Here is an 18,676-nt window from a genome sequence, read left to right on the forward strand (position 1 = left end):
CATCCCTGGGTTGGGAAGATCCCCTGGAGAAAGGCATGGCAACCCACTCTAATATTCTTGCCTGGAGAATCCCATGGACAGAGGAGCCTGGCAGGCTACAGTCCATGGGACTGCAAAGAGGTGGACACGACTGAGCAACTTTCACACTTCACACTCATTTCTTTTACAAGGGGAGGGACTCTCTGTGAGGAGAGTGACTAGAAACAAAACCCAGTAAGCTGTTCTATTTTTACAGGGGTCACAAGAAGATAACAGGGATGCACACTTGACTCTCTGACAAGTTCCTGGGACTCTCACTCCAAGGCTGCAAGGAAGAGTGTGAAGAGCTGTGGGTGAGCAGGAAGGAAATTAATGGCAACAGGGTTCAGCTAAGAAACCTAAGAAGGCAGCATCTGGAAATAAGAAGTACTTTCAGTAGACAAAGAAGAATATAAATAAACAAAACCCAAAGGCTACCTCTGGCCATCCATAAAAATTCTTTATCATTACAACAGTAATGTAACACCAGATGGTCATTACAGAAAGCAGACTGATTATATTCCTTGCAGCCAAAGATGGAGAAGCTCTATACAGTCAGCAAAAACAAGACCAGGAGCTGACTAAGGCTCAGATCATGAACTCCTTATTGCCAAATTCAGACTCAAATTGAAGTAAGGAAAACCACTAGACGATTCAGGTATGACCTAAACCAAATCCCTTACGATTATACACTGGACGTGACAAATAAATTCAAGGGATTAGATCTGATAGACAGAGTGCCTGAAGAACTATGGACAGAGGTTCATGACATTGTACAGGAGGCTGGGATCAAGAAAAATAAATGTAAAAACACAAAATGGTTCTCTGAGAAGGCCTTGCAAATAGCTTTGAAAAGAAGAGAAGCAAAAGGTAAAGGAGAAAAGGAAAGATAAATGCATTTGAATGCAGAGTTCCAAAGAATAGCAAGGAAAGATAAGAAAGCCTTCCAAAGTTAATGGGAAAGACTGGAGATCTCTTCAAGAAAATTACAGATACCAAGGGAACATCTCATGAAAAGCTGGGCACAATAAAGGACAGAAATGGTATGGACCTAACAGAAGCTAAAGATATTAAGAAGAGGTGGCAAGAATACACAGAAGAACTACACAAAAAAGATCTTCACGACCCAGATAACCATGATGGTGTGATCACTCACCTACAGCCAGATATCTTGGAATGTGAAGTCAAGTGGGTCTTAGGAAGCATCACTATGAACAAAGCTAGTGGAGGTGATAGAATTTCAGTTGAGCTATTTCAAATCCTAAAAGATGATGCTGTTAAGGTGCTGCACTCAATATGCCAGCAAATTTGGAAAACTCAGCAGTGGCCACAGGACAGGAACAGGTCAGTTTTCATTCCAATCCCAAAGAAAGGCAATGCCAAAGAATGTTCAAACTATTGCACAATTGCACTCATCTCACACACTAGCAAAGTAATGCTCAAAATTCTCCAAGCTAGGCTTCAATAGTACATGAATCGAGAACTTGAAAATGTTCAAGCTGGATTTAGAAAAGGCAGAGGATCCTGAGATCAAATTGCCAACATCTGTTGGATCATGGAAAAAGCAAGAGAGTTCCAGAAAAACATCTACTTCTGCTTTATTGACTACACCAAAGTCTTTGACTGTGTGGATCACAACAAACTGTGGAAAATTCCAAAAGAGATGGGAATACCAGACCACCTTACCTGCCTCCTGAGAAATCTGTATGCAGGTGAAGAAGCAACAGGTAGAACTGGACAATGAACAACTGACTGGTTCCAAATCGGGAAAGGAGTATGTCAAGGCTGTATATTATCACCCTGCTTATTTAACTTATATGCAGAGTACATCATGAGAAATGCTAGACTAGATGAAGCACAAGCTGGAATCAAGACTGCCAAGAGAAATATCCATAACCTCAGATATGCAGATGACACCAACCTTATGGCAGAAAGAGAAGAACTAAAGAGCCTCTTGATGAAAGTGAAAGAGGTGAGTGAAAAAGTTGGCTTAAAACTCAACATTCAGAAAACGAAGATCGTGACATCTAGTCCCATCACTTCATGGAAAATAGACGGGAAAACAGTGGAAACAGTGACAGACTTTATTTTGGGGGGCTCCAAAATCACTGCAGATGGTGACTGCAGCCATGAAATTAAAAGACACTTGCTCCTTGGAAGAAAAGCTATGACCAACCTAGACAGCATATTAAAAAGCAGAGACATTACCTTGCAAACAAAGGTCCATCTAGTCAAAGCTATGGTTTTTCCAGTAGTCATGTACAGATGTGAGAGTTGAGCACCTAAGAATTGATGCTTCTGAACTGTGGTGCTGGAGAAGACTCTTGAGAGTCCCTTGGACAGCAAGTAGATCCAACCAGTCCATCCTAAAGGAAATCACTCCTGAATATTCTTTGGAAGAACTGATGCTGAAGCTCCAATACTTTGGCCACCTGATGTGAAGGACTCATTTGAAAAGACCCTGATGGTGGGAAAGATTGAAGGCTGGAGGAGAAGGGGATGACAGAAGATGAGATGGTTGCATGGCATCACCAACTCAATGGGCATGAGTTTGAATAAGCTCCAGGAGTTGGTGATGGACAAAGAAGCCTGGCGTGCTGCAGTCCACGGGGTCGCAAAGAGTTGGACATGACTGAGCGACTGAACTGAACTGAACAACAGTAAACCTACTGGCAGTCAACTGAGGGGTAAGTTCACACATTTAAAAAAGGCAATAAACTAAGCAATTTGAACTATTAATCAAAGAAGACCTCCAATTTTTTCTCCATTTTCCTGTATCTTGATATTATTTTCTAAAGAGCTGCAGACAGCATTTTATCTAGCATTTTATTGCATCCTGGCTCCGTCATCACCAATGTGACCTTGGGCAACCTACATAACCAATCTGTGCCTGAGTTTCCTCAACTGTCAAAAACAAATACAGTTACTTCATAGGGTTGTTGTAAGGACTAGATAAGTTACATACAAATGCTCAGAACAACGTTTGGACACGACATATTTGTCATTATCTCCTTAAATTCCTTTAAGAATTTAAGTCACGTTGCTAAGCAGAAGACAATTTTCTTTAAAAATTCCATTACAAATGAAGAGAGGAAATAATATGTCTCTAGAGGACTGAAATATTTAATAGGTAAAGGGACATCAGGTGCAGTTTCATTGATTGGATAATCGATAGCTACACTGGCCTTTTTATTCTTGGTGACACAGTCAGAAAATGTAATGTTTCTCACTCTCTCTTCAGGGCTCCAAGTGAGATTTACACGTGAAGATATTCAATAAACAGTAACTATTTTGTTTTTTTAACTTTTGGGCTTCCCCGATGGCTCAGTGGTAAAGAATCTGCTTGCAAATGCAGGAGATGTGGATTTGATCCCTGGGTCAGGAAGATCCCCTGGAGAAAGAAACGGCAACCCATGCCAGTATTCTTGTCTGGAAAATTTGATGGACAGAGGAGCCTGGTGGGCTACAATCCATAGGGTTGCAAAGAGTCAGACATGACTTAGCAACTAAACAACAAATTTTTCACTTTACTGTTTTTGAAAAGGTGATAAGAGATTTAGTTTTTATAAAATTCAAATAGGACAGAGTTTATGGGGAAAAGAGAATTTCCCTTCCTCTCCTGCTCCTGGCTCCCCAGCTTCCTGTATTTGAGGTAACACTGTCATCTCATTCTCAGTTCTTTCCAGAAATGAAGCATCACTTAAAACAAGGGAAAGCAATAGCAGACCCAACCAACTGGTTATTATTAGTCATGAAAATGCGATCAGGAGAAATCTTTAACAGAATATAATGCTCTACTGGTGAGAAGGGAAAAAACTATAAATTTATATTCAAAGCATAATTCTAATTCACTATAAACATATACATTAAAAACACAGAAGAAATATGTCCAAAAGTGGCTGTTTCTGTATTGTTAGATTAAGGTTGACCTTTTTCCCTCTGATTGATCAACTTTTTCAAAGAAAACTTTAAAGATGTTCTAAACTGAACATCTATTTCACAACCAGGAAAAAAAAAATTACTGTTCTATCATATATTCTTATTATTAATACTTAATACTGCCACCAAATCTGAAAACCCCATCCAGCTTCAGAATGTAACTTAAAGGTTTTCCATACCTCACATTTCCCAAAAGAATTGTGGGAAGATACAAATTATAACCATAAGCTGACAAGACTTTTAAATGAGCATTTCATGTCTTTCATCATCAAGCTATTGTTACTCTTTTCAGAGTAACTGCCTGGGGAGATCGCACATTTATTCTTAAAGGAAAAAAAAAGGCAAAATAACTCAATAAATTATTTTCTAAAGAAAGAAAACTTACACCTAGGCACTGAGGCTTCATTTACATGTAGGAAGGTTGGGGGGTGAGGAGTGGGTGGCGCTGACTAGGTTCTGCTGGGCTCTGGCCCTGAATGTTTAGAGAAGGCCCAAAGCTCTCTCTGGCCCTCACGCTGGGTAACTGAGCATGTGGATACAGACCCTGTGGTTGAGGCTCACTGCACTTGGGACAAAGGTCAACTCGGAGTTTCCCACACAAAGCTCAGAAGCTGCCTTTCCAAAGCCACCAAGGCAGTGATAACCTCTGTATCACTTTTAGTTCGTCATCTGTTCTCTGGAGCTCTGTGAAGTTTGAAGTTTATAGTCACCACTGGCACAAATGAGGAAGGGCTCCGAGTCTGAAAAATTGGAAGTAAGGAAAACACAGGGCAGTGGTTGTGGCACATTCTACCCTGAACGCTAGTATTAGATGCTGGGCACGCACAGCAGGCAGGGCCTCCCTCACACACGCACTTGAGGTCAGCTGCTGGGCAATCCCCACAGACAGAAACCTCAGGGAGTGGTGGGAGTCGGGGGTGGGGCAGAGGCTTCTGCAATTTAAAACAAAGGGCTACTTGGAAGCTATGACCCTATGATCTTCCCTGACAGGAGAACTTGGGCAGGGAACTCACAGAGAGGTCAACAACTGTCCTGATGGCCTTTTCTTTCCTCTTCATGAAGTCATCATCCTGCAAGACAAGAATACACAGGGATGAAACAAGTCCTGTGTAAAGACTGAGACTCTAGACTGCTCAGCAATCTTAGTTGACTTCTCATCACAACTTTGTCTGAAAAAGTCTCAATTTTCTAACAAATTGGAATACACTGAGCATGAAAAAAGTGAGGGCCTCTGTCAATGGCTCCAAAACAGACCCCTACAGCTGGTAAGAAAAAAAGGAACCACAGAGTGTAGAGGCGAAGACAAGTGTTCTCAGTTCAAATCCTCTGAGTTCTGAGACCTCACCAAGTTACCTGACCTCTAAGCCTCAGCTTCTCCAGGGGCAGGAGCGACCATAAGGATCAAGAAGCAGAAGGCATGTAGCGCGCTGGAACTGGAATGTAGCAGGTATCTGACAGAAATCAGCAGTTATTGTTGCTGTGATTATTACTCAACTGCTACTACAGGTGTTTTATCCTAAGCAGATAGTCTCTTGAAACGCTTCATACAATTATACAGAAATATGCCTGGAGAATCCCAGGGAAGGGGAAGCCTGGCGGGCTGCCGTCTCTGGGGTCGCACAGAGTCAGACACGACTGAAGTGACTTAGCAGCAACAGCAGCATGCTCATGTTCTTGTAATTTTAAAAAAGGTCTGGATCAAGTACCAAAATTGAGAGAAAAGGACAGAATTACAGAGCTTGGCACTCAGTGCCCATTAGAAGAGGGCAATTCAAATGAACCAGGAGGTCCAGTTTCAGTGCCGACCAGGTGGGTGCAGAGATGCCATACAGTTGGGTAGGAGCACAGGGGAGCCTGAACTTATTCTGTTTCTTCCAGGGGGTCCCTAACTGTGCATTCAGGTTCTCAGCTGGACAAGAAAAGAGCAGAACACTGACCTCAGGCAGACTGTAGGTTTTCTGGAACTGGGATATGGAGTAGGAGCGGATGTAGTCACCCATCTCTTCTTTTGTTTCTATAGCTCGCTTCACCAGCCACTGGGGAAGAAAGTGCAGAAATGTGAGCTGATGGGGATGAAACACGGTGAAGTAAAGACCAACTCAGAGATGGCACAGGTCCTGAACCTGAATCACAGAACATGAACTAACCAGGTGACAAGCAACCATCAATACGCACTGCTTTGCAGGGAAAACAGCCGCTGGGCATCTGGATGCTGAGATCAGGGGGACTGGAGCTGAGAGCCTCAGAGGAACCTTTGAGCCTTGCTCCAGGTGCCCAGGCCTCAATTTCCTTCTCTGCTAAAGTGGAGGGCAGAGTATCATTTCCTTTCACCTCACAGAGCGACTGCGGGAGCAAATGAGACACAAGTACCAGATGGCTCTGTAAATACTGGAGCCCAACACAAACACAGCTGCTCCCCAAAGCTTCCTGTGTCTAATGGCAGACCTTAATGGACTCTCTCCATCTCGTGCTGCTTGTGCCACAGACCAGAGAAAGGAAAGAGAACCAGTGAAAATACCCAGCATAACCCTTGTCTGATATGTGAAAAAATCCCTTGGATATTCAGATTTGAGACCACGTGTGCCAAGGACAAGCCTCAGACCTCAGACGTAGCTTAGCACTCACAGCACTCATCCAACACTGTAAGGCAATGGGCACTGACCGCGTTTTACAGAACTAGAAGCTCAGAGAGACGACATCAATCCGTCCAGTGATCCATAGCCAGCAGCTGCTGGCCACAACCCGGAGGGTCCACCACCAGGACATAGCACGTCTGGGCTTCGTGCAATGCTTCCCAGATCTACAGAGCTGACATGTGCAAGGAGCCACTCCTCATGTCTGCTGACTTATAGCTCCAGGGAGCTGAAACATTTACCTGCACACACCCACACCCCACAACCTGGGGAAGGCCCAGGGACTCTAAGCGTGAGAATGCAAAGTACAAAGACAACCTTTACTTTTCCTCCTGACTCTGCACTCATTCCCATTATTACTGAAGACCTTTCTGGAGGTGTGCCATGCTCTCTTCAGGGAGCTACAACACCTCAGGGGAAGTTTCTATACAGCTGTTGTGCTGCCTCAGAGGGCACAGCTGCACACAGCAGAGGGCTCCTGCTCAGGAACAGTGGGCAACTCAAGTAAAGGACATGCCAGGAAGCAGTTGCCCACAAAAGCAGTTCAGTTCAGTCACTCAGTCATGTCCGACTCTGCAACCCCATGAATTACAGCACGCCAGACCTCCCTGTCCATCACCAACTCCGGGAGTTCACTCAAACTCATGTCCATCAAGTCAGTGATGCCATCCAGCCATCTCATCCTCTGTAGTCCCCTTCTCCTCCTGCCCTCAATCCCTCCCAGCATCAAAGCCTTTTCCAATGAGTCAACTCTTCACATGAGGTAGCCAAAGTATTGGAGTTTCAGCTTTACCATCAGTCCTTCCAAAGAACATCCAGGGCTGATCTCCTTTAGAATGGACTGGCTGGATCTCCTTGCAGTACAAGGGACTCTCAAGAGTCTTCTCCAACACCACAGTTAAAAAGCATCAATTCTTCGGCCCTCAGCTTTCTTCACAGTCCAACTCTCACATCCATACATGAGCACTGGAAAAACCATAGCCTTGACTACACAGACCTTTGTTGGCAAAGTAATGTCTCTGCTTTTGAATATGCTCTCTAGGTTGGTCATAACTTTCCTTCCAAGGAGTAAGCATCTTTTAATTTCATGGCTGCAATCACCATGTGCAGTGATTTTGGAGCCCCAAAAAACAGTCTGACACTGTTTCCACTGTTTCCCCATCTATCTGCCATGAAGTGATGAGACCAGATACCATGATCTTAGTTTTCTGAATGCTGAGCTTTAGGCCAACTGTTTCACTCTCCTCTTTCACTTTCATCAAGAGGCCTTTTAGTTCCTCTTCACTTTCTGCCATAAGGATGGCGTCATCTGCATATCTGAGATTATTGATATTTCTCCCGGCAATCTTGATTCCAGCTTGTGTTTCTTCCAGTCCAGCGTTTCTCATGATGTACTCTGCATATAAGTTAAATAAACAGTGACAATATACAGCCTTGACGTACTCCTTTTCGTATTTGGAACCAGTCTGTTGTTCCATGTCCAGTTCTAACTGTTGCTTCCTGACCTGCATATAGGTTTCTGAAGAGGCAGGTCAGGTGGTCTGGTATTCCCATCTCTTTCAGAATTTTCCACAGTTTATTGTGATCCACACAGTCAAAAGCTTTGGCATAGTCAAGAAAGCAGAAATAGATGTCTTTCTGGAACTCTCTTGCTTTTTCGATGATCCAGCAGATGCTGGCAATTTGATCTCTGGTTCCTCTGCCTTTTCTAAATCCAGCTTGAACATCTGGAAGTTCATGGTTCACGTATTGCTGAAGCCTGGCTTGGAGAATTTTGAGCATTACTTTACTAGTGTGTGAGATGAGTGCAAGTGTGCAGTAGTATGAGCATGCTTTGGCATTGCCTTTCTTTGGGATTGGAATGAAAACTGACCTTTTCCAGTCCTGTGGCCACTGCTGACTTTTCCAAATTTGCTGGCATATTGAGTGCAGCATTTTCACAGCATCATCTTTCAGGATTTGAAATAGCTCAACTGGAATTCCATCACCTCCACTAGCTTTGTTCGTAGTGATGCTTTCTAAGGCCCACTTGACTTCACATTCCAGGATGTCTGGCTCTAGGTGAGTGATCACACCATCGTGATTATCTGGGTCGTGAAGCTCTTTTTTGTACAGTTCTTCTGTGTATTCTTGCCACCTCTTCTTAGTATCGTCTGCTTCTGTTAGGTCCATATGATTTCTGTCTTTATCGAGCCCATCTTTGCATGAAATGTTCCCTTGGTATCTCTAATTTTCTTGAAGAGATCTCTAGTCTTTCCCATTCTGTTGTTTTTCTCTATTTCTTTGCACTGATCTCAGAGGAAGGCTTTCTTATCTCTCCTTGCTATTCTTTGGAACTCTGCATGCAGATGCTTATATCTTTCCTTTTCTCCTTTGCTTTTCACAGCTATTTGTAAGGCCTCCCCAGACAGCCATTTTGCTTTTTTGCATTTCTTTTCCATGGGGATGGTCTTGATTCCTGTCTTCTGTACAATGTCACGAACCTCCGTCCAAAGTTCATCAGGCACTCTATCTATCAGATCTAATTCCCTTAAATCTATTTGTCATTTCTACTGTATAATCATAAGGGATTTGATTTAGGTCATACCTGAATGGTCTAGTGGTTTTCCCTACTTAAAGCAGTGGCCAGAAGTAACTCTAGGAGTACTCTTTTGTTGCTAGAATCCTCCATCTGTTTCTATCACTCCACTCCACCCCAACTCCAGACAGTAACCTCAGGCACTGACTAAAATCCAGGGGTGCAGGGGCTGAGGATCAGATGACATTTGGGGCTACTCCAGCCTCTCACCCACACCCCAGCATGGACCCTGGACATCTCAGGAGGCTGACTCCTGCTTAACTCAATTTCACTCTGCTTTCCTTCCCACCTGGAGATCCACTTTCTGGCCTTTCATAGTTGTTGCCTTTTCAAATCTGCCTCTGTTAATTAGATCTACACTGAGTTATTACTTGGCTGGATCCTGGAGAACATGCTCTGATGAGGAGGGCAAAGCCCACTGAGTCACAGGATTCCCTTAGAGACACCATGGCTCTGTTTCGGAGTTCCCAACCTGAAGAGCTGAGGAGGGAGCCTCTAGGATAGCCAAGCTCTGCCGCAGGGCCCTAGCTTTCAAGAACAATATCTACCTTCACAGGATTCACATGCCTCATGTAGAAGAAAAACATGTGACCTGGAACTAAGTAGCTGGAAGTCATTCCGCTGTCCCGCTGCATTCAGAGTCACCATAGCTGTGCTAAATGGCAAGAACTAGGGTGGTGGACCTCAGACCCACACAAGAAAGCTGTTCAGCAGGTCCCAGCGACTGGTCTACAATTGTTCTCTCACTTGTGTCCAACAAAACAGGAAACAAAACCACAGGCATGTGCTGAGTTTCTCACAGTGCTAAATGTAGTTAGTTGGAAAGACTGTTCTTTACTCTCAGAGTGAGGGTTAAATGGCCTTTCAAGAAATGATAGAAAAAGCAAAATAACTGTTACTTTTAACAATGTCCTTGCCTGCCAAAATACAGGTGGCAACCACAGATCAACCTCCATTTTTGCTTTAAAATTTTGCAGGTCCACAAAATTAAGAAGGCTGGTAACCATTTAGCTGAAGCTCTCACATCCAGACAGGAAAGCCAGGCATTCCATTCAGAACACAGACCATCAGAGACTCAGGATACCCAAACCAACTGCAGAAAATCACCTTCACACTCTTCTCATATTTGGACTATCATTTTGGTCCTCCAAGTTCTAGCACAGGACTGAGTAAAGTCTAGTCACAAGAGATTCAGGTTGAGGCGGAAAAGGCAACAACTTCACAATATGAGAGTGTTGGAGGTTTCTGTAAGAATTTCCACAGGGCCCCTACTTCCTATTTTCACAAAAGGATGGGGGTACATTCCTCTAACGGACATACACGTCAAATCCTGAGTCAAAGTACTAGCCTCAAATGTACAAATTTCATTTACGAATTTCATATTTCATTTGAATAGTTCAGGGGAAGATTCACAGCAGCAGTAACTACCACAGAAACAACTACGTAACACTTAGAAAGCACTGACTGGAACACGCTAGCCCTTCAGCCGTGTGCTTTACACATGGTAACTTGTTCAACTTTCGTTCTATCAGGTAGCTGCTATTATTATCTTCCACTTAACAGGTAAGAAGTTAAGACATCTGCCCGAGATCAGACAGCTGGAAAGTGGCAGAGTCAGATTTGAACCCAAAAAGTCTCCAGAGTCCAGGCTCTTAACCGCTACACTACATAAGCTTCACAGAATCAGTGAACTTCTCTAGCAGGGGCGGTGTGGTTTTCCTCTGGGTGGCTGCACGGTGGTGGAGGGGGAAAGTGCAGGTTTAGGGACAAGGAAAAACTTAGAGGAATCTGCCTCTCCACTCCCTAGTTCTCTGCCCTTAAGCAAACTGATTATCCACTATGAGTCGCACTTTTCTCAGATGTAAGACTGGGATTACAACAGATGCTTCAAGCAACTCTATTAGGACCTGAGGCTAAGTGCTGTCCACATAGCAGGTAACAGAGAGAGTCCTTTTACTCCTCCTCTCTCTGTGGTACCTGGAGGAAAGTCTGAGGCACAAAAACCACACAGAATACAGGGACCTGTACAGCATGAGCCACTTCATTACGGGGTCTCAGAAAAGAGCTGGGCTAGAGATAAGTCTCATTAGAAATTCAGTCCTCAAATAAGGACTGAATGCCTACAAAGTGCCAGACATTCCATGAGGTGCCAGAGACACAGGACTGAGCAGGACAGTCCTGATACCTGCCCATGAAAGACAGAGATAAATAACCAGACACTTTGATGCACATGGTCACAAATATGGTAAGGAAGATCCCTGTGAAGGTAGGGACTATGCTGTGTAATAGAATACAGCAAAAGAACCTGCTCTAGATCTGGGGGTCAGGGGAGCTTTCTTGAGGAGACTTGGAACTGAGAGCTGAAAGGATGAAGGAAAGGAGAGAAGGAAAGAGCTTCCCAGGCTGAGAGAAAGGCCCACGACAGGAAAGTAGTATGTGGGAGGAAACTGGAAAGAAAGCCAGGGGGCTAGAACATAAAGAACAAAGAAAACAAAGAATAAATTGAGGCTGGAGAGACAGAAAGGAACCAGAGCATGGGGGCCTCCCAGGAGGGCAATGAAAAGCTACTTGTGGGAAACATTCAAAGATAGAACAGGTGACTGAGTGGAATGAAGGTAGACTGAATACTGGCAACTTCTGAGGACAACATTAGGGAGTGCAGTTATGTTCTGTGGCCACCAAATCCATGCCACACTCATCAGATCCAGGATCTAGGCCAGAGAGCCCAAGAGCCAGACCCATTACAGGAATGGCGATGTTCAGAGGACAAGAAACCCCTCAGCCGCTCTCACCTGGACAACAGGAAATATGTGAATAAAATCCATCCCCTGGATCTGGTGGGGCTCCAGCTGGTGTGGACATTTCATTCTTGGCAGGACGGAGACGATTTTTTCCGATAGAGCTCTGCTCGGAGGGAAACAACAAGCCAAGAGTGAGAACGCCTTATGTGGCTCTTAAGACATCCTTACCCACTGGGCTGCATTCCAGAGGGATCCGGGGCTTCTCAACACCAGACTAGGACCACATTTCTCCTGGCTGACAGCAAAGTCAGAAAAATTAGCACAATTTAGACCTGTGTGCATGTAAGGCCACATAAGGTAAATTGCATTCACCCTTAATTCCAAGATCATGTTCATCCTACTTTTTATAAGAAAATATTTTGTTTCTTCATGATGTTATGGTGGTAGCTATTTTTTTTAAACATCCTTACACAGTAAAATAAAATGTTATTAGTGCTGCATGTTCTACATTTCACTTTGTTGTCTTTCTTTTTCCAAAAGTCTGGAAACAACTAGGTTAAACATTTTTTAAAAATGTTCTAAATATCATTCGTGTGTGCGTAGTTGCTCAGTTGTGTCTGACTCTTTCGTGACCCCATGGACTGTAGCCCACAAGGCTCCTCTGTCCATGGGATCCTCCAGGCAAGAATACTGGAATGGGTTGCCATTCACTTCTCCAAGGGATCTTCCCAACCCAGGGGTTGAACCTGGGTCTCATGCACTGCAGGCGGATTCTTTACTGTCTCAGCCACCAGAAGTTGAAAAATCATCCAGGCAACAATTAATTACCAAACTTTGTGCCAGGTGCCCAGAATATTAAGACAAAACATGAGGTCTCAGGCTTGTGTGGAAAAAAAAAATTTGAAGTTTCTATTCTGTTAAGAAATATTTTTGAAATAAGCAATAGCCTTTAATTTTGATACTCTAAAATTAATCCTAGATTTGGAGGAACCACTCTTTTTCCAGAGAAGACGAGTTTTCAGCTTCTCACAAGGGACATGATCTCTCTCTTCCACCTTGCTTGGTCCTCCCCTGAAGTGGCTGGAGGAGAGCAGGAGGCAGGCTCTCTGAAGCCCAGAGCATATCTGACCTCAGTCAGGAGGTGAGTACCCACCCCCACTGGATGCCCAGCTGAGCCCTGGCCCGGGTGGGACAGTTTTATGGCAGGAGTGAAAAAAGGACGTGTGTGCAAGTTCGTTTCACCACAGATTTAAATCTGTGATCAGCTGCTATTTGATCTCTGATTATCTGGTTTCTATTTCTTGTATCTTCGTCAGATCAGATTCAAGAGGAGAGAGAACAGAGGTTTTCAGTGGGCTTGCTAACCCACAAAGCCATGGTACATAGCCTAGAAACTGAGAAATAGTCCAAGCTGTGGTCTTGTGGGGCCATACGGAGAAATGGGGGCTCCTGGCTCAGCCTACATGGACAGTTTAGGTTATATTCTCATCTAAGACATTAAAAAATTTCAGCCAGAGTGGCCTCATCTACAAGTATCAGACTATTTTCTAACAGATAAAGGCCATGGTTACAAGGTCAGCAGGTTCTTACTAGAGGCTTCAATTACAGCAAGTTTTGGGTCTATCTACCGAAAAGGTATCTCTTGTGCAAAGAAATCTTGCACACTTTTGTCTTTCTGCAGTTCCACAATCCTTTCCAGGAGACAGACATCCTTAAGACCAACACCTAACTCAGGCCTGGATAAGAGAAAATATCTAACTTAAGTTTCCCTTAGCACGTTTCATGCCCTCGCTCTTGGTAGGAACTAAGTAACCTTGGAACAGAAGCCAAATGGCTCCCAGAGAAGGCTCCCCAGAGAACACACCACACAACCATGTTTATATCTACAGTAGCTTCACAAGGCAGGAGCAAGCTTAAAGCTGCTGAGTGGAAACAGTCATAATCATAACATCAAGTCCAATACGTTAAGAGAAAAACAGGTGAAGAGGAGACGTCTGCTCCCTTACTGCACGCACTCACAGAAGGCAGGACTACCCACCTTCCAGGAGGGGAGGATGCGGGAGGACATGTTCACTGCAAACAGAAGCAGGGTGTTATTCATCCAAAAGGTCTGAGGCGTGGAAGCAAAGTGTCATCTGACTCCCAGAGGCCCTGTGGGTCCTCCTTTCTAAGTAGCCCATCCTCAGGACACAAGTATCTTCTCTGTCCCAGCAGGTAAGCCTGTGGTTGCCCAGCTCCTCCTGGGGTCCAAATGGGACAGTTTGGTAGAAAAGACTGACACACTCATTTGGCAACATTATCTAAAGCTCTCTCTCTGATAAGTTTTACTTTTTAATTTAATGTCCATAAGACTCCCGTGTCTTGTTCCTTAATTTCTTTGAAATTTGTGAGGGGAAGAAATGGGTGCTTAATTGGCTCTGCTCCCCAGATTCCAAGCTTAGCAAGTGAAGATGGTCACACTCTGGCTTCCAGTCCTTGCTTGGGCAGGTCTAAGAATTCACTCACACCGGGACCACCTAGCCAAGTCACGTTCTGGTTTGGCAGGAGGTGAGCTCCCTCTAGTGGCTACAGATTTGTGGTTCTATGCAGGGAGGGTTACTGATAGCCCATACCATTCAGAAGCTTAAAAATCAGAGGCTGGGACACCAACACCATCCAGCCAACCCTCCACCTTCAGGCAAGGTTCTCCCTGGCCACTCCTCAGAAACGGCCCACTCTCCCAGTTCATAAAGGCCCTGAGGGAAGGATGCCCAGGATCATCTTGAGGTTTACAACCCTGTTAAACCTGCCTCCCAGAAATGACTACCAAGTGTGCAGTGTCAGCAGAGTGTAGAAGAAGCTGAAGGTACTATTAATACAAAGGGGTGGGGATGTGGGAGAAAACAGGCCGGCTTGGGGGCAAAAGTCAGAAAGACTTCCTGCAGAAACCTACCAGTCTCCATTTGGCTTTTCCCTGGAGCTCAAAGTGGATCCTCTGACTTTCTGAAAATCAGGGCAAATAACAATTGCAGAGGTCACCAGACAGGTTTCCCAGTCTATGCTTTTAACACACCCACTTTTCATTACCGGAGATAAGTTTGGTTCCTCTCGTTTTCTAAGTGTTCAGTGCACTGTTTCCTCCTCCACTGCAAACAGTGTGAAAGACAGTGAGTTAAACCAGGGTCTAAATTCCAAGCTCCACCACCCACTGTGGTACTTTTGGCGAGCCACCGGTCCTTCTGGTCCAACACTACCATCATAACATGAGGGAAAATCCCTGTCCTGCCTATTCAAAGGTTGCTATGAAGGTTAAATAATAAAGTGCACATGCTCTCTACATAGGCGCCTAATAAACATGTGTTGATGTGTGTTGTAGAAATGAACTTGGTTACAAGCCTAAAATCTTATTTATGGACCTTGGAACATAGCACTCTGTGGTGATGGGATTTTAGGACAAACTGGGGATGCAGAGGGGAAGTTCAGGGAACCCACATGAAAGAAGGATCAAGAAGGAGGATGAGGCCCCAATGGAGGCCCACCCACAAACGAGGCCCATATGTGCCCCAATGGAGCACAAATGGAAGATAAGCATGCCCTGTGAGGCAAGTGTGGACTTTAGAGATGGTGCTGCCCCCTCCCATCAGCTGGGATGCACAGAGGCGCTGCAAGCACACGGCAATATTAGTCTGAGTTGTACCAAACCAGAAACTTTGTGGGAGGTCCCCAAACACAGAACACAGACTCAATGGACATGAGTTTGAGCAAACTCCGGGAGGTGGTGATGAACAGGGAGGCCTGGCATGCTGCAGTCCATGGGGTCACAAAGAGTCGGACATGACTGAGCGACTGCACTGAACTAACTGTACCAAACCAGAAACTTTGTGGGAGGACCCCAAACACAGAACACATCCCAAAACCAAACAGAAAAGATTTTGGATAATTCAGTGCACTGTGGCTATGACACTTCTACAGATAATAGAGACTCAACTTCCTGATGAATCTGCTAGGAGTCTGCTGGGTCTTTACAAGTAAACCCTGTCCCTAGCTTTGCTTTCACATCAAGTACTTACAGGAAAAATAATACACCCTCAACTCCTTAACCAAACCCTGTGGGGGCAGATGTGCTTCAGAACTCACAATTCTTTAGATGTTGTAGCTTAGTAGATTAAGGGATATATACTATGTATTATATGGAGAAGGCAATGGCACCACACTCCAGTACTCTTGCCTGGAAAATCCCACGGACAGAGGAGCCTGGTAGGCTGCAGTCCATGGGGTCACTGGGAGTCAGACACGACTGAGCGACTTCACTTTCACTTTTCACTTTCATGCATTGGAGAAGGACATGGCAACCCACTCCAGTGTTCTTGCCTGGAGAATCCCAGGGACGGGGGAGCCTGGTGGGCTGCCGTCTATGGGGTCACACAGAGTCAGACAAGACTGCAGTGAATTAGCAGCAGCAGCAGCACTATGTATTATGTAAGACCCACTGAAATCCATAGCAGCATCCTATCATCAAAGAAATGAATATTTCTGTAGCAAAATTTATGAATATTCACATAAGTGGGATGAATAAAGACCATAAATAACCTTAAGTCAGTCGGGTCATGTTTTGCTTCCAATTAAAGTTTTATATTCACACTTCAAAGAAAAAAAACAAAACACCAACATTTTCACTGTGTTTTAGATTTCAGAAATACAGACTGAGAATCCTAGCTTACAAAGAATGCAAAAGAAATCCGAGAACATCAGAGGTGCCACAGGTGTAAGAGGCAATCAGCTCAAATTGGAAAAGAAAGAGGCTTCAACCAAGAGTGTACTCGAGAAGGCAGAGAATTCATGTTAGTCAACAGACTGATTAAGAAGCTGGCTGATCTCAGCTACAGGTAAAAGTACATGCTTCTTTGTCAACAAGAAAAAAAGGCAATCAGAAATGCAAGGGGGAAAAAAAGCTTTGTAAACATGAAGCAAAATGCAGTGTGCTTGACTCTCAATGACTTCCAGCGACCACCTCCACTCGCTTGGGCCAAATACTTCACAGTCATCCTCCACGCTCCCTTACTCACACTCTAAATCAAATATGCCATGAGACCCTGTTGGTTCTACCTTTCAAACAGACCCAGAATGCCACCACTACCGGCCCACTGCCCAGGGGAGGATTACTGTAACACGCTAAAGAATCTCCCTGATTGCACCTTCACTCCTTTAATTCAGTATTCAGAGGAGGGGTCCTTCTTAAACACAGAACATACTGCGTTCTTCCCCTGCTCAACGCCCCCCACCCCCATGGATTTCCCACCTGACGCAGAGTAAACCCCAAGTCCTAAACCTGACCTACAAAGTGCTACCTGATCTGTCCCATGACCTCTCTGCACTTCCATCTGCTGCTGCCCCCTCCCCACAGCCCCACCCCCACCACACTACACTCTAGGCAAGCTTCTGCGTGGGCCTTCACACTGGCAGTTCCCTCTGCCTGGAACCCTCATCTCTCAAGTCTTAACTCTAGTATCACTTTCTCAGTGAAGCCTACACCAACTTAAACCACAACTGCCTGCCATCCTACGTCTCTCCTCATACCCTTTCCTGGGTTTAGTTTTTTTCATAGCACATATGTCTACACACACGGTACTTATTTATTAGATTAGTTTTTGTCTGTCTCCTCCAATAGACTCTAAGCTCCATGAGGATAGCACATTTTTCATTAATGCATCCAGAACATTATGAATGTAAGGGTTCAATAAATCCACCATTATCGTCCAGAAAATTACCATTCTTTTTCTGACCCCATCACAAATCTTAATTCTTATTGCAAACACTGTTAATAGATTTACTTTTAGAATTTACCTGTAGATAAAGCATGGACAACTTAACTGGTACTATAGAACAGACTATAAACAGGAGAAACTATATTAATGGGTCAAGAAATAGAAACTTAAATAGAGCAAAATTATGCAAGCAATCATAGAAAAGAAAGACAATAATTAAAAGAGTGGAAGTTGGAAGACAAAGGGGATGTAGTGAGTGGTACAGGTGAGCCAACTTCTTCCTCTCATTGGACTTGAAACAGTGTATACAAAGGTGGAGACATATTAGTGACCACAATGAAGAATCTAAAACCTAGACAGTCAAAGATAACTCTTTCCAGGGAATAAAACTAGGGTGTAAAATGGGAAAGGGAAGAGACATCCACTGCATGTTTTGCTCCCTTTGGTAGTATCTGAATGTTTCTTGTACCTTCACGTATGTAACACCTCAATAAAAATAAAAGAACAAGAATACACTCCCCTGCTGGGTTGAACTGGATCATCGGGAGCAGAGCCACACACCTGGACTCCACTGCAACCCCCCAAATGAACTTTTCTCTGTGGGTGGCTGGACATGATGCCATAGCCCGCACACACAGGTGTCAGGATGCAGCGCCCACTATTCATGGCTGGGCAATGATAGCAGTATTACTGTGTCAAACAGCATGAACTCCTTAACAAGGAGCCAAGAATGCCTTTTGGTCTTAGTGTTAAGGATTTTGGTGATTCCCAGGGACTAGTTTTTCTTCTACTATATGGAAAGTATAAATTGGATAATTTATTTTTTCTTCTTTTCATGTTTTTTCCTTCTTTTCAGCCAAATCTGTGTCCCATCCTTAGGAAAACAGGGCCTTCTGGCTCCTCACAGTTGTGCTCTTTACCCTCAATTCTGCCTTTCCTTCCCTTTTTTACCCTTTTTGCTTTGCTTCACTTTTCCACTATTATTGCTCCCCCATGCATGCTCATAAACCATCTTTAATCCAT

General features: G+C 44.2%; 1 protein-coding gene across 2 annotated transcripts in view; it reads right to left on the reverse strand.

Annotated features, from left to right (window-relative positions):
• Window positions 1–18,676, reverse strand: part of CCDC93 (coiled-coil domain containing 93) — a 103,376-nt gene that overhangs the window by 77,544 nt on the left and 7,156 nt on the right. For both annotated transcript variants that reach the window (XM_061439679.1, XM_061439675.1), the window contains exons 4-6: window positions 11,961–12,072; window positions 5,895–5,993; window positions 4,971–5,027 (exon numbers count right to left, since the gene is read on the reverse strand). In XM_061439679.1, coding sequence (XP_061295663.1) covers window positions 4,971–5,027; window positions 5,895–5,993; window positions 11,961–12,072 — 268 coding nt within the window. The remainder of the gene's footprint in view (window positions 1–4,970; window positions 5,028–5,894; window positions 5,994–11,960; window positions 12,073–18,676) is intronic.

Source organism: Bos javanicus, chromosome 2 (genome assembly GCF_032452875.1).
Source record: "Bos javanicus breed banteng chromosome 2, ARS-OSU_banteng_1.0, whole genome shotgun sequence".
In the NCBI taxonomy this organism is placed as follows: Eukaryota; Metazoa; Chordata; class Mammalia; order Artiodactyla; family Bovidae; genus Bos; species Bos javanicus.